This window comes from Gopherus flavomarginatus, chromosome 2, assembly GCF_025201925.1.
Source record: "Gopherus flavomarginatus isolate rGopFla2 chromosome 2, rGopFla2.mat.asm, whole genome shotgun sequence".
NCBI lineage: Eukaryota > Metazoa > Chordata > Testudines > Testudinidae > Gopherus > Gopherus flavomarginatus.
In genome coordinates, this window is record NC_066618.1 from 78,051,117 (window position 1) to 78,064,333 (window position 13,217).

Sequence of the window (13,217 nt, forward strand, 5' to 3'; positions counted from 1 at the left end):
CCCAGGCTGGTGGGACAGGTGGGCTCAGTGGGATCCCAGGACATCAGGTGGCACCCTGGAAAGGCGAGGTCCAACCTGTCACACCCCACTTTCTATTTTGCTGCTAGCACCCTGCAGCAGCAGCTACGGATTAAGTGCTTCTCCTCTCCAAAGCGTCCCGTGCGCCTTTGGTAGACGTGGCTACCCGCGGGTGACAACCAGGGTGGGTAGGGAACAGCATCAGGGGCTCCCGTGTCAAAATGTGGTGTCCACTGACCCGGGCCTGAGGCCCCGCAGGGGAGAGCCCCAGCCAAGCGCCGAAAGGGGTCGCCGCTGGACGAAAGAGACGCTCACGTCCCGCAGCCTGCTCCCTGAGGCAAAACCCCGCCCCAAACCGAGGGTTTACACGAGCAGGGGCAGAAAGCGCCTTTCCGTGGCCCCAGCACAAAGCCGGCTGCGCTCCTGGCTTAGGGAGGGGAGAGGGCGGTTTGCCATTGTCCTCAACGGGGTGGAATCCGCCCCCCACCCCCAGGTTATAAGCCTTGAAGTGAACAGTCCGTGGAGCCAGATCCCACCGCCTCCCCGGGCCAGCGGGCTGACACACCTCTCCTCGCTCGGGGGCTGCGCCCCTTCGGCACCGCCTGCGCGCCCCCCCCCTCTGGCCGCCCGGCCCGGCAGGGGGCTGCAGTGCCCCGGGGCCGGGGGCCGCGCCGGGCTGGCAGCCGCACAAAGCCGCGCTCGCTCTGCGCTCACGTGCCCGCCGCCCATAGGCCTGGCCGAGCCCTGCGCACCCCGGACTTGCACCGCTCCGCAGCCTGCCCAGCCCGGGTCCCGGCGGCCGAGGATGGAGCAACCGCCTCAGCAGCGCCCTGGCGCCCAGACGGTCACCACCACCAGCAGCTCCTTCATCGCCAGCTTCTCCCCGGCCGGCGCCAGCACCAGCACCCTCGCCTACGACAGGGAGTTCCTGCGAACCGCGCCCGGCGTCCTCATGCTGGCCGAGATCGTGAGTAACCCGCGCGCTGCCGCGTCCCCTCGGCTTGTGGGGCAGGGGAGCCCCTGGGGCTGACTGCTGCTCTCGGGCAGGATTCCCGGGGACCTTTGGACTCTCCCTCCCACGCTTTGTGGCTTCTCTCCAGCAGCCTGGGGAGGGGGGCTTTGCACAAGGACCTGCCTGTGCGGTGACTTGGCTTGTAACGAGCAAGCTGCTGTTGAGGAGAAACCCAGCTGCCAGAGCAGCCGGTTACAGGTGAGCTGATGATTCTGTGAAGTAGCGGGTTACTCCGGGCTGCGCTGTGAGCGCAGGTGTGGAGCGACTCGGGAGTCGCTGAGCTCCAGGCCACCCCATGCACTTTAACTCAGCCTTACCGCTGAGTCAGAATCTCATCCCACAAAGAAGCCTCTGCTGGTGAGGAGGGCGGGGAAGGGTATCCCCGTAGAAACCTCCCTCCAGCATGCAGACTATAGGAGGATATCCCCTTTTACTTCAGAAAGACTTGTCCCAATGTAGTGATCTGCCTGGGTGGAATTCATTGAGGACGGGGGGCTGGAGCCTATGCCTTTACACCACCTGTTCGAAGATGAGTCGAACAAACTTTTCAAACGTTGTTCTGTTTCTTCATTCAAATATGCTAGCTTCCAGGTTCAGGACAATTGGAGATTGAACCATTTTGCAGACCAGTGCAAAAAACAAAGTAGTTTTTAATACTGAAAAGTCAGATACACCCTTTTTGCTCAGTATAATGCTGAATGTTTTAAAATATCATGCACTGAAGACTTGTAAATGCTGAGCCATAGTTGCAATTAACTATTTTAATTACAATTATATTAGAATCTCTTGTCTGTATCTTACAGAAATATAACATCATTCTGATGTCAGCATCAGAGGTTGTAAATCAATTTCCATCCAGCTTTAATTAAAGTTGAATAATCACCAAAGAAGAACTTTAATGTTTTAGTCTCAGACCCTGTAAACGGATCCATTTGTGCAGACAATTATGCCCGGCCCCCCCCCCGCCTTCCCCCACAAGCACCCACAGCATGTGAGCCTATCCACACAGATCAGCTGGTGGGGTCTGAATGAGTAATCCAGAAACAATAACTTTTCTATTCTATCAGGGTTTGTTAAAATACACATTTTACAAACTGACCATAGGACTGTTGAGAGCTTGGTCTCCAAAATCTACTCTTTAGGACCATCACAGAGAAGCTCATTTTTATGTGGCTTTTAGCCACCACCAAACTTTCCCCCCAGTTCATTGACTGCAAAAGCTGCAATGCTTCTTGCACTACAATCAAAACTCCTGCAGGCCAGTGGTTTGGGTGCTTCTAGAGTACAATTCTTGTAATATTCTGTTTGGAGTCTCATCAGTAACAGAGCATTTGATTTAGGTAACAAAGTAAAAGTAGTTTTAAATGCTAAATGTTAAATTCTAGTCTTGTAAAGACATGTAAAACTTGATGACATAAACATCTACACAGAGCAGGGGATGTGTTCTTTTATCTGTTTTAGTGTTTGTAATGTCAACAACTCTTGCAGGGGAAAAACAGTCTTGACCAATCAGGACCAGATTTTCGAATATTTTGTTTTACATGTTTATACACTGCATTGATAATATTAATAAATTAACTCTCACAACACCCTTATAAGAAACTAAGTAACACATCAGCCCTATTTTACAGATGGATAAGGGACTGATTCATCATTTCATTGCTCTTTGCACAGGTGCAACTAACTATACAGAGTTGTTCTATTAGGGGGTTTCATGCTTTGTTGCTTCTGTAGATCAAGCTCATTGCATGCACTAGGGATTCCTTATATTCCTTCATTTGCCTCCTGGCTCCTGCATGCCACCCTTCCATCCCCCTCAATTTCAGAGACTCTCTGGAACTCTCTTCACCCCCACTTCATGTCAGGGGCTCTGTGTGCCCCCACATTTCCCAGTCAAAGGTCTTCTATTCTGTCCTCATGGCAGGAGTTCTGTGTGCACTTCAAGCTCCTCTCCCTTCCTCCCCCCAGAGGCTCTGTGTGCACTCCCATTCCACCCCCTTCACCCTTTTACCAGTGACCTCCATTTCACACCTTGCCAGGGGCCCTGTGTGTCCTCTGTTCTGCTCGATGCCAGGTGTTATGTATGCCTCTACTCCGCCCCATTCTGCTTTTCCCCTCCCATATCCCCATTTTCCCCTTTACCATGGTCCCCTGTTCTCCCCTATTACAATGTATACCAAGGGTTCTGCGTATGCTCCTATTCTCCCCCTGCCCCAATACCAGGGTTCCCACTCTTCTCCCCTACCGTGGCTCTGTGCCTCCCTCACTCCCCCACCATTATTTCTCTGTTTTCTGGGAGACAAGTCATTCAGGGTGTCAGGAACTTGCCTCAAACATTCCCTGAACTTTTGGAATTGATTGGATGCGGTGTTCAAAAGTTATCACATTACATCTAAACAGCCAAATGTCCAAACAGAAATGCCATCAAGTGCAGTAGAAGTCTTGCAAGCTCAGCCCAAAATGGTAACAGATTTAGTCTTTTGTTGTTGTTACTTTGCACAGATGTAAATAACTATACCAAGTGCCAGTCAAAATGAGATTGCTTGCTTAAGGCCAAGTAATACATTGATAGTAGAGCAGGAATTAGAATGTAGGAGTTCCTAATTGTTGGTCCTGTGCGCTGAATGATTAGACACACTGCCTCTCTGTAAATTAATTTGTAATTTTTTACGTTAGCCTATGTATTTAATTAATGATTAGAGATCTTAAACATTTTTTTAAGCATTTCAATCCACCATGTAAGTTTCTGCTTGATTGTTTTGCTTTGACGATGGTTTGTGGAAAGGTTACTTATTTGACCACAACCACTTTCAAGGCGTGAGAATATAACTATTGTAAACTTCCAGAAGTCTGACCCAGCAGTGGCATAATTATCTTATCCATTATCATCCAAGCAAACAAGTCAAATGGAACTCCAGGCTTATGTGCAGTATGGATCCTTACTGGACTTCTGGCAGAAACAGCCAGAGAAGAATCATGTTACAGGATACTACCTAGTATGAGGAAGTAATAGAAAGTAACTTCTGTTACTAACGAAAATACTTGTGTGGAGCTGTAATTATTAGATATTGTCAGAACAATCCAGAGTGCTTAGGCACCTGAAATGTAAACAATTTCAAGTTTTAAAATATTGGGAACATTCCAGTATTAACATTAGGCAAATAAAAAGGATCAAGCTATAGTCACTGTAATTGTATTCAAAAGAAATGCCACATTCCTTCCCATTGCCTTTCCACTTCTTATTGCAGCAAGGTTCACAAGCCCACTCATGCTTTCTCTGATAAGAGAAATCTGAATAGGTTAATTGGAACCTCAGTAAAGTGTGATACAGAACTCATAAAGTACTATATGAAGTGCCTCTAGCATAGGTACAATGGCATGAATTCCATTTGAGACTGAGATTAGAGTTAAACTTAGTTGCTTGAACAGTCCACACATACAGGCTCTTGTGTAGACTTCTGGATGGGAGTGTACCAAACTCACTGAAAGTCCACTTTAAAACTAATCCAGATCCCCTAATCAGGAATTCTAAAAGTTCAGTTTTATTACTGTGTTGCTGCATAAATTATCAGTCAACCACATACCTGTAGCAGTGAGAATACAATTAACGACTTCTAGTTCTAAAATTACAGATCTCTTACATGGTGTGAGGTAAAGGAAGAATTCCACAGGTTCAACTAGCAAAGAGAATGGATACGTACTTGAACGTATATCAAAATTGTACCAGTTAGGAATACGTTTTCACTGCAGAGTTGGGCCACACTGTTAGGTGTTGCCCCTAACCCCCCCCCCTCCATTCACACACACACAACCCTCTCTTTTTAGTTTAGTGGTGCTTTAAACCTTGGGGTGCTGGCGGTATAAGCTAAAGCTAGATAACCTGGACACAGGATAAATCCCTCCAGTGATGATAGTTCTCCAGTGCCTTCTCTTGTTTGTGGACAGAAAAACAGATGGGTTCTCCCATGATTCACTGGGAAAGAATCATAGAGCAGCGTGGCTTATGGAGATCAAAGAACTATGGGATAACCACACCCTCCCCAGAAGTCTAGCAACACACACAGATGACAACATACAGTGAAGACAAGAGTCACTTCAGTGTGGCTTTTTCGTGCAGCTACTCAAACCCAAGATAAACTATACTTCATGTTCAAACCCAGCTGCTGATTACCAGACTCACTCTGCAGTGAAGCTATACCCTGGCCTAGTAGAAGCAGCGGCAGATATTCCTTTAGTATAACCCCACAAAGGTATGATGTTGCATCTTCAAAGAAGCAGGAATAACAGCTTCCAGAGTTGTCCAGAACAGAAATATCCTCTCAAAAGACAGGATGATGGCTTAGAAAGAAATGTTTGTCTTCTCAAGAATTTTATGGATCAGTGAAACAATGACTAGAAGTGCCCCCTCAGAGTACTAAATCAGCTTTTCAAGCCAACTCTTATGGAACACTTTGCAGGAGTGAAGAATTTTCTGGTTGCTAAGCATAGTTCTAAAAATATTTACTTTAAATAATGACAGTGATTCCTCCAGGTTGTTGCTGCTGAGAAACATGTTGCTGGATACAGTATTCTTTTCTAAAATTTGTCTTAGTGCATTTAGTCTTTATGCTGGATATTTATTTTAAACAAATACAGCTTAAAGTATTTAGGAGATTGTTGTGCTGCTGCAAGTGGATAAATGGGTTGGCATTCTTTTTACCAGATTTTAATAGTGTAACCAGACTGATCACTCACTTTTTCACATATATATCGCACCCAAACACTCTTTAGGGTTATGTAGTGCTTATGAATCTACATCCTTATTTTGAGTTTTTCATTAATTTGATTATTCTTGCAGTTCTGCAGCTATACAGGATTTTGTACCTAGATTGCATTTCCAGGCAATACATCATGATTATGGCTCAACTAAGTCACTAGGTTTTTTTTTTTGTTTTGTTTTGTTTTGTTTTTTTACCCCTATCCACATTTAAGATGTCTGACTCTGGGGTATAATCTAGAAAAATAACCAATGAATTATCTCTCATTCTGATGGTATAGTGAATCTCAGATTAAGTAGGTATCACGTGTACTTGGTTCTCTTGATAAAACTTGATGACATCCATCTGACAAAGTGGGTATTCACCCATGAAAGCTCATGCTCCAATATGTTTGTTAGTCTATAAGGTGCCACAGAACTCTTTGCTGCTTTGATAAAACTGGAGGCTTACCATAGTACTAGAACAAAAAGATTCAGAGTTGTGGGAAAGCATTTTTATAACACACATCCCTGAAACATCTCTTCAGTTTAATAGAATTCATCCTAGAAGGCACACTGTCTTACCAAATTCTAGCACTGTTCCAGTGAATTAGCTAGTACTAGGAGGGATGAAATAAATAAAATAGTAAGAACTGTGGACAAGAATGACTCGGTGAGAGCCTTTACTTGGGCAAGTGTAAAACAAAAGTTTTATTCCATTTTAAAAACATTTTATGGATGCAGCATCTCCTCATTGGCCCTATGCTTTGCACATCACACAGATGAATTATCAGGGCTTGATTAAGGCAATGGCCCATTTTCCCACACCCCCCCCCCAACTTGGCATGCCCATTGAGAGAGGCAGAGACAGCAGCATAAGACCCCCTCCTTTCTCCCAGGAGTAGCAGGAAGCCCGCTCTCCGGCTTCTGGAATGGTGTGACTCTCAATTCTTCCCCCAGTAACTGGGCACATATGCTTGGTTAAAGTCAGTGAAACTCAAGCACATTCTTAAAGTTAAGCAAATGCCTTGCTGAATAGGGATGGACTTAAGCAAATGCTTAAAATTAATCACTTATTACTGAGTGTAACAAATTACCTCTGCAACAGTCAACTTCAGAGATTCTTTTTATACACACCGAATGTGAAAATGCATGGCATGAATTCTAGGCCCAGTCCTGCGCTCCTTAATCAGGCAAAACTCCCGCTGAAGTCAGGTTTCAGACCTCTCTGCATGTTATACTGTTATTCCATCACCCCACTAACCACCACTGCTTCAGCAGATATATACGTATAATTTCCATCTTCCTTTGGGATCACATAATTGTTTAAAGCTCTGTTTCCTGAAAGGTCTGTAGTGTCCTGGACTAGATCAGTGTATTTCCTTGGAACAAGAGGACTATGTGGGTGAAATACAAGAAAACTAAGTTTGAAAGGTGATGTGTGGAATGTGCCTGGAGCATAAACAGAAACAATAGTGGGATTGACAGGGATGTGTTAGATAACAGAACTTGAAATGAGTGGAGACACTTTACAAAAGTTCAAGAATGTGAGAAATTCCCAATACCTCAAAATTTAAAGTAGACTTTGTCTCCAGTGCTGTTACTTTGTCATGAGAAAAATGCATTTAAAAACATTCATAAACATAAATTCAGTCATTGGATGGGTAGTGAGTCTAATCAAAATTTCTATGCCTCTTCAATGTCAGTTTTGAAATAATTCTTGTTGGCGTTTATTCTAGAGATGAGCAGTAAAATCTCTACAGTAATCTTTGAATGTTTTAATTCTAATTAAAGTACAGAGCTGGATTAGGGAACTTTTGTAGCTCACTCAGAAGGCCGAATGAAGGCTCAGTGGTAGAGAGAGAGCAGATGGACTCTTGTTCATTTCTGAAGTGCTGATACCAGTGTGGTGTTCTGCTAGGGAAGAAGTAATTTATAGCCCTCCCAGGTTCCCAGCAGTTCCTGTGGAGTAGATCCAGTCCCCTGCCGCCCTAGTTCAAGATGGTGCAGTGTCTGAGTGTCACAATATGTGTGAGAAGGGTGACGTCGGAGGCTGTTGAGGGGTGCTCTGTTCCTGGGTGATGTGAAGGCTTTCCTGGAGGAGTTGGGCTTTTTTAAAATCCACCACTGAAAGTAGACTGCTGGTGAAGAGACTGGATAACAGTATTGGTAGAATTACAACACAAGGGATGCAGATTCCTTCCCCTGCTGTTATGTTAAATATAGGGCCAAGACAATAGTACAAAGTCCTGGACTTCCTTTCCTATTGGTGTTTCCTCTTCCATGCCTCTCCCTCTCATCACTGCCTTTCCCCTTTATCACTGTAAATGTTTCCTTCTTTCCCCCCCATCCCCAAACTAAAAAAATAAAGTTGGTTAATAAAAATTCCTTGTGCATCTGTTTGAGGGTCTCAGAGTGTTTTACACACATGAATGAATTAGCCTTACAGCACCTTGGGAAGTAGGGAAGCATCATTACCCTACTTCACACCTGAGGAAACTGAGGCACAGACAGGTTAAATGGCTTGCTTCAAATCACACACAACTCTGGCAAAGCTGGGAATGGAACCTGTGTCCTATGACTCCTAGCCTTGTGTATTAACCATGAGACAACTCTTCCACCCCAACAGCAGCTGCCTAGCACTGCTAGTGAACATCCCTTCCTGCCCTGCAATTATGGGAGTTCTCTGTACACTCCTGAAGTCATAATCCACACACATCACTCACATGCAAAGTAGAGAGCAAAAGGTTGAGTTAAAAGCAGCACTTGCAAAAGCTCTCACTACTGGTATAAGGGATTTTTCTTAAAGATTAAAGTTTCAAAACAAACACAAATTCCTCATATGAATTCTGAGACCTTCAGAACTGAAAAGGTACCAAGCATTCTCCTTGTCTGTCCCTTGGCATGTTTTCCTCTGCTGGTGCATATGCATTCTCATTCAGCCTGTTGTTCTCTGCTGGGAGTAACATTGCCATAAATTCAGGTACCAGGGGGCGGGGTGTGTGTGTGCTTTTCTTTTAGCTTTATCCAAAACTATAAGAAAAATAGGGTACGAAGTGTTACAATGTGATTCTCCCACACTCATTCCTATTCTAATTCCAATAAAGCAGTAGAAATTGTGCCTCTGACGGAGCACCAAGCCCTCTTTCCTAGGGTCAAACAACAAATAAATTTTATAACCTATCACATATTCTAAGGAGCAGCACTGCTCAGTAAGGGTAGGAGCCAATTTCTGTTGGAGTCATTGGCCCTGATTCTTCTATCACTTAACGGAGTGACACAGGTGTAAGTGATGCAATTTCAGGGGAGTAACTCCTGGTTTACACAGTGCTAGGAGAATGAGGTCACTGCTTTCACTAGGTGTTGAATCAGGTCCTAGGAGGGATTGGTATTAGACTTAAACTATGAAAGTGAAAGGGACTAAGAGAACCAGTTAACTTGGTATTAGTAAAACTAACAAAATGTCAACATGGGGACTAGATTAACAATCTGTTTACACATCTCAGTCATATACAAAATATATATTGAAAAATCCTGTAGAACTATTGGGAGTGAATGTCTATTTGGAGAGAATAGCATCAACAGGCATAACTGGGGCTGTTTGTGTTTTTAGCTGATGACTTGACAGGCTCAACTGAAAAGGACCCTTATGAAGGACCTCTGCTTCTTACCAAATGCCTGAACCCACAAAACTTACCTTGTTAGTCAACATCCCTTTCCATGACTGCTTTGTCCAGACCAGGATGTAAGGAAACTTCTGGTGAGGCTCTGCAGCACAGACTGTGTTTATATGTTTGTTTAGTCAGGGAGTTAGACTGCCAGAGAATACAGAGGTTTGCGGTGTATGTATTGTACAGAAACTTCAATAACGAATCCCCTTTCTATTTATTTTCTTCTGTACTGTGAGTGACATTCCCAAGACTGCAGTGCTGCAAACAGTAAACTGCAGGCTCGGAGCTATCTGTGTCATGCTGCAGAGTAGCTGTGACTTAAGTATGGGAAGGAGTAGAGGAGATCTGACTAGACAAAATGTTGCATCCAGGAATTAAGGAGTTGGTACAACCCTGTGATACTGTTTGATCAGTCTTGGACTTCTGAGTTACTTTCTCAGACTGTTGAGGACTATGGTAGCACAGACTCTAGCAAGGGTTAGGTGAGGTGAGGGTGAATCCACGCTTGAATGCCCATGACCAGGGCTGTAGAAATAGAACGTAAAAACAAATGCACTACTGTCCTCTGAATGCTCGGAATCCAACTGTTAAAAGATGGCAGTATTTTTTTGTTTCAAATATTTCACTGAATACAATACATCTAGATCTGTTGTTGGTCTAATGTTTTAAAGATCATATAAACATAATACATCTTACTACAAGTAATTTAATTGCTTGCATGAAGATCATATATATTATACATGCAACTATGTTTAAAGAAATAACTGTAGTTGGAAAGTCAAGGATTCAAAAGCTAGAGGGTGCCAGAATTAATGTTTCTTGTACAACCTTTGTTCAGCCCCCTTGTACCTATATATTATGATGCAATTTCTACAATTGCATCATAATATAAAACTTTGCAATTTTCATGAGGTCCCTTCCAGCCATACACTTCTATGATCCTATGTCTTATGCATTTGGCAGATAGGATAGGCTCATTTTGTAAAATCTGCCACTAGCTGGGTGTGGTCAGCCAGGAACTGTTTTGTTACAATGGTGCCTTATTTATCTCCAGACTCCTAAAATCAAGCTGCAGGGGATTTATATTATCAAAGAACTCCTGTAGAAAAAGGCAAAGAAGTTCTTAGACATTTTAATCACTAGCAGGTTCTTTGATGGAATTCCAAACATTTTGTGTATCTGGGTGTATAATGCATTCATTAGGTGCAGGTGTAGAAGAGTGGTTATCTACTTTTGCTGAAGGAAGAGACTGGTATTTTTAAAATGTTGGGTTTTGAATTACAAATGCTGTCAATCCTTTTGTGTCAGTGAATAAACTGACCACCAATTGACCTTCAAAAAAAAATCTCCTCTTCCCTATGGGTTTGTATTGAAGTGTATTGCCGTACAAGTAAACACATAATAAGTGTTCTGCATCGTACTCTAATGCAAGGGGAATTTGCCATTGTCAGGGACAGGATACCAAGCTAGACGGAGTATTTTTGTTGTTCTGATATATGCTGTGGCTTTTTCTATATTCCTGTAAAGTTTCCAAGTGGGAAATACTCCTTCTAAAAATAAATGTTGTAGTTACACAAAACACACACCAGTTCCAGTAAAACTGACCTTTGTGTTTGGGGTTGATTCTTGCATTGACACGGTTTGACTCGAGAGGGTGATGGGTGGGAGGAGATTAAAGTTATACCTTGATTAAATGATCCAGTTTAATTTATACCTGAGGAGATAATAGAGAATGGAAAGTCTCTTTATATATTTTTATCTATTTAAGTCCTGCTGACCAATGCTTGGGAAGTTAATGTACAATGTGAATGTATACATCTGAAATGGTAAATTTGTAAAACAGATACATCTTTGTGTTAACTTTTTGCCATAAAATAAAATCTAACCTTTTCAAAGACTGTGCAAAACTAGTATTAGGCATGCTACATAAACAGACAAAAATCTGTAGTTCATGAGGCGGGAATAATAAAACAACTTTTTAAGTGAAGTTGGTAATTCATCTATGTTAATAAAAGACAGAGGGTATCCAATACATTTTTTTAAATGAACCACTCCTGAAAATCTCTCTCATATATTATTTGGTATGATACAACTGGGCAGCAATCTGTCTTAAGCACATGCTTAACTTTATGCATCTGAGAAATCCCAGTGAATTCATTTAGACTACTCAGGTAGACAAGGGTAAATACATGCATAAGTGTTTCCAGGATTCAGGGCCTTACTCTTAATAAGATATTATGCTTATGCCGTGTTATTCTTCAGAAGGTAAAGTAATCTTACCAGGAGGAAATTTTAAATATGCTGAATGAAAGATTTTTCCATCTTTTTTTTTAAATTGTTGTTTCAAAGGCAAGAATTATTGAGTCTCTGCACACTAGAGTAATCTATCCAGACTTTATTTAGAATGTTCTATATAATGTTTTAATAATCTCTTTAGAGATTTCTTTCCAGAATTTGGTAATCATAAAACATGACCAGACACATTGTACAAAAGACAGGTCTTCTGTACAGTGTGTCTAGTCAAGCAGACACATTGGTCTGCCTTTTCATGCAGTAACAGAGACTTTTTTGGCAAATATTTGCCTTGGATAAGCAGGGCAAGATAATCTGTTTTAAAGGTGAAGGGCGTTCTTAGAGAGTCTCCCATCAGGCTGAGTTAAAATTCAGTAGACCACACAAGCAATAAATGAAACAGAATTCTTTAAGCTTGGTTACATTTATTTTTACATTCTTATCAATCTAGATAATGGAATGTCAGCCTCAGAGTTGATCTGTCTAGATAAATAACTTTCATTTTAAAGGTTAAAAACCTGCATTTTCTGTTGATTTAGGGGGATGTTGTCAACTTTAATTTAGATCTCCAAAATAAATGTTTTACAAATTGTTATGTAAATGAAAAATAAGTATGAGAGAGAATTCTCCTTTAACATGCTGCTTTTCTTTTTTATCATAACACTATTCAAATGGTGCATGCAAACAAGATTACCAAATAACTGAAGGTACAGAGAGCGTCCAAATCAGACTGGATTTGTTTTCAATAACTAAGATAAATTGTGTGTACATTGCATTCATTACAAATATCTGATTATAACAGATCAGCTCTTGATTCCCAGGAAATCCATAGCAAATCTCCCATTGACTTAAGTGGGGCCAGGATTTGCCCATAGTCTCCACGTACAAAATAAAATAAATGCATTTTGAGAGATAAGGACATCAAAGAGTAGTTGGAGAGGAATTTGGGTTCAGTGATCAACACTTGTATTGATTCATTAAAAAAAATCAGACAGTTTCTTCCCAATAGATATTTCTGGTTGTTTCTGATGTGTTTGCCCTAAGTATTTGGTAGAAGATATCAGCATGGTGAGGAAAGACTGCTGTTTTCAATGGTTGGAATAAACATTGCCGAGTCACACCAAAAAAACATGCTTCACACAAATAATGTCATAGCTCAAAATCCCAGGCTGAGTTTTTAAGGTTTGGGGATAGAAAAATACAGCTTGTCAACAGCATACTTGACATGGGAATGATTGATAGGTTGAGGGTCGAATACTACAAATGCCATTTTTATATTCAGAGCTAAACTTACTACTGGGGGAATTCTATGCCAAAAATTTTTGCACACAGTATTTTAAAATTCTGCATATTTTATTTGTCGAAGTAACACAATATAATCACACTAGTTTCAATTAATTTAGTAATTTATTTCAAAATACCTGTCAGCAAGTATGTCTATAATACAGGAAAAAAGAGATTCAGGAATTTTTTTTTGGACAAATAGATT

The 13,217-nt window shown here is 41.9% G+C and overlaps 1 protein-coding gene across 1 annotated transcript in view; it reads left to right on the plus strand.

Moving 5' to 3' along the window:
• Positions 1–757: 757 nt before the first annotated feature.
• The window catches only part of CMTM8 (CKLF like MARVEL transmembrane domain containing 8), a 46,804-nt gene continuing 34,344 nt past the window's right edge, over positions 758–13,217 (plus strand). The window contains exon 1 of the mRNA XM_050938556.1: positions 758–985. Coding sequence (XP_050794513.1) covers positions 824–985 — 162 coding nt within the window. The 5' untranslated portion in view covers positions 758–823. The remainder of the gene's footprint in view (positions 986–13,217) is intronic.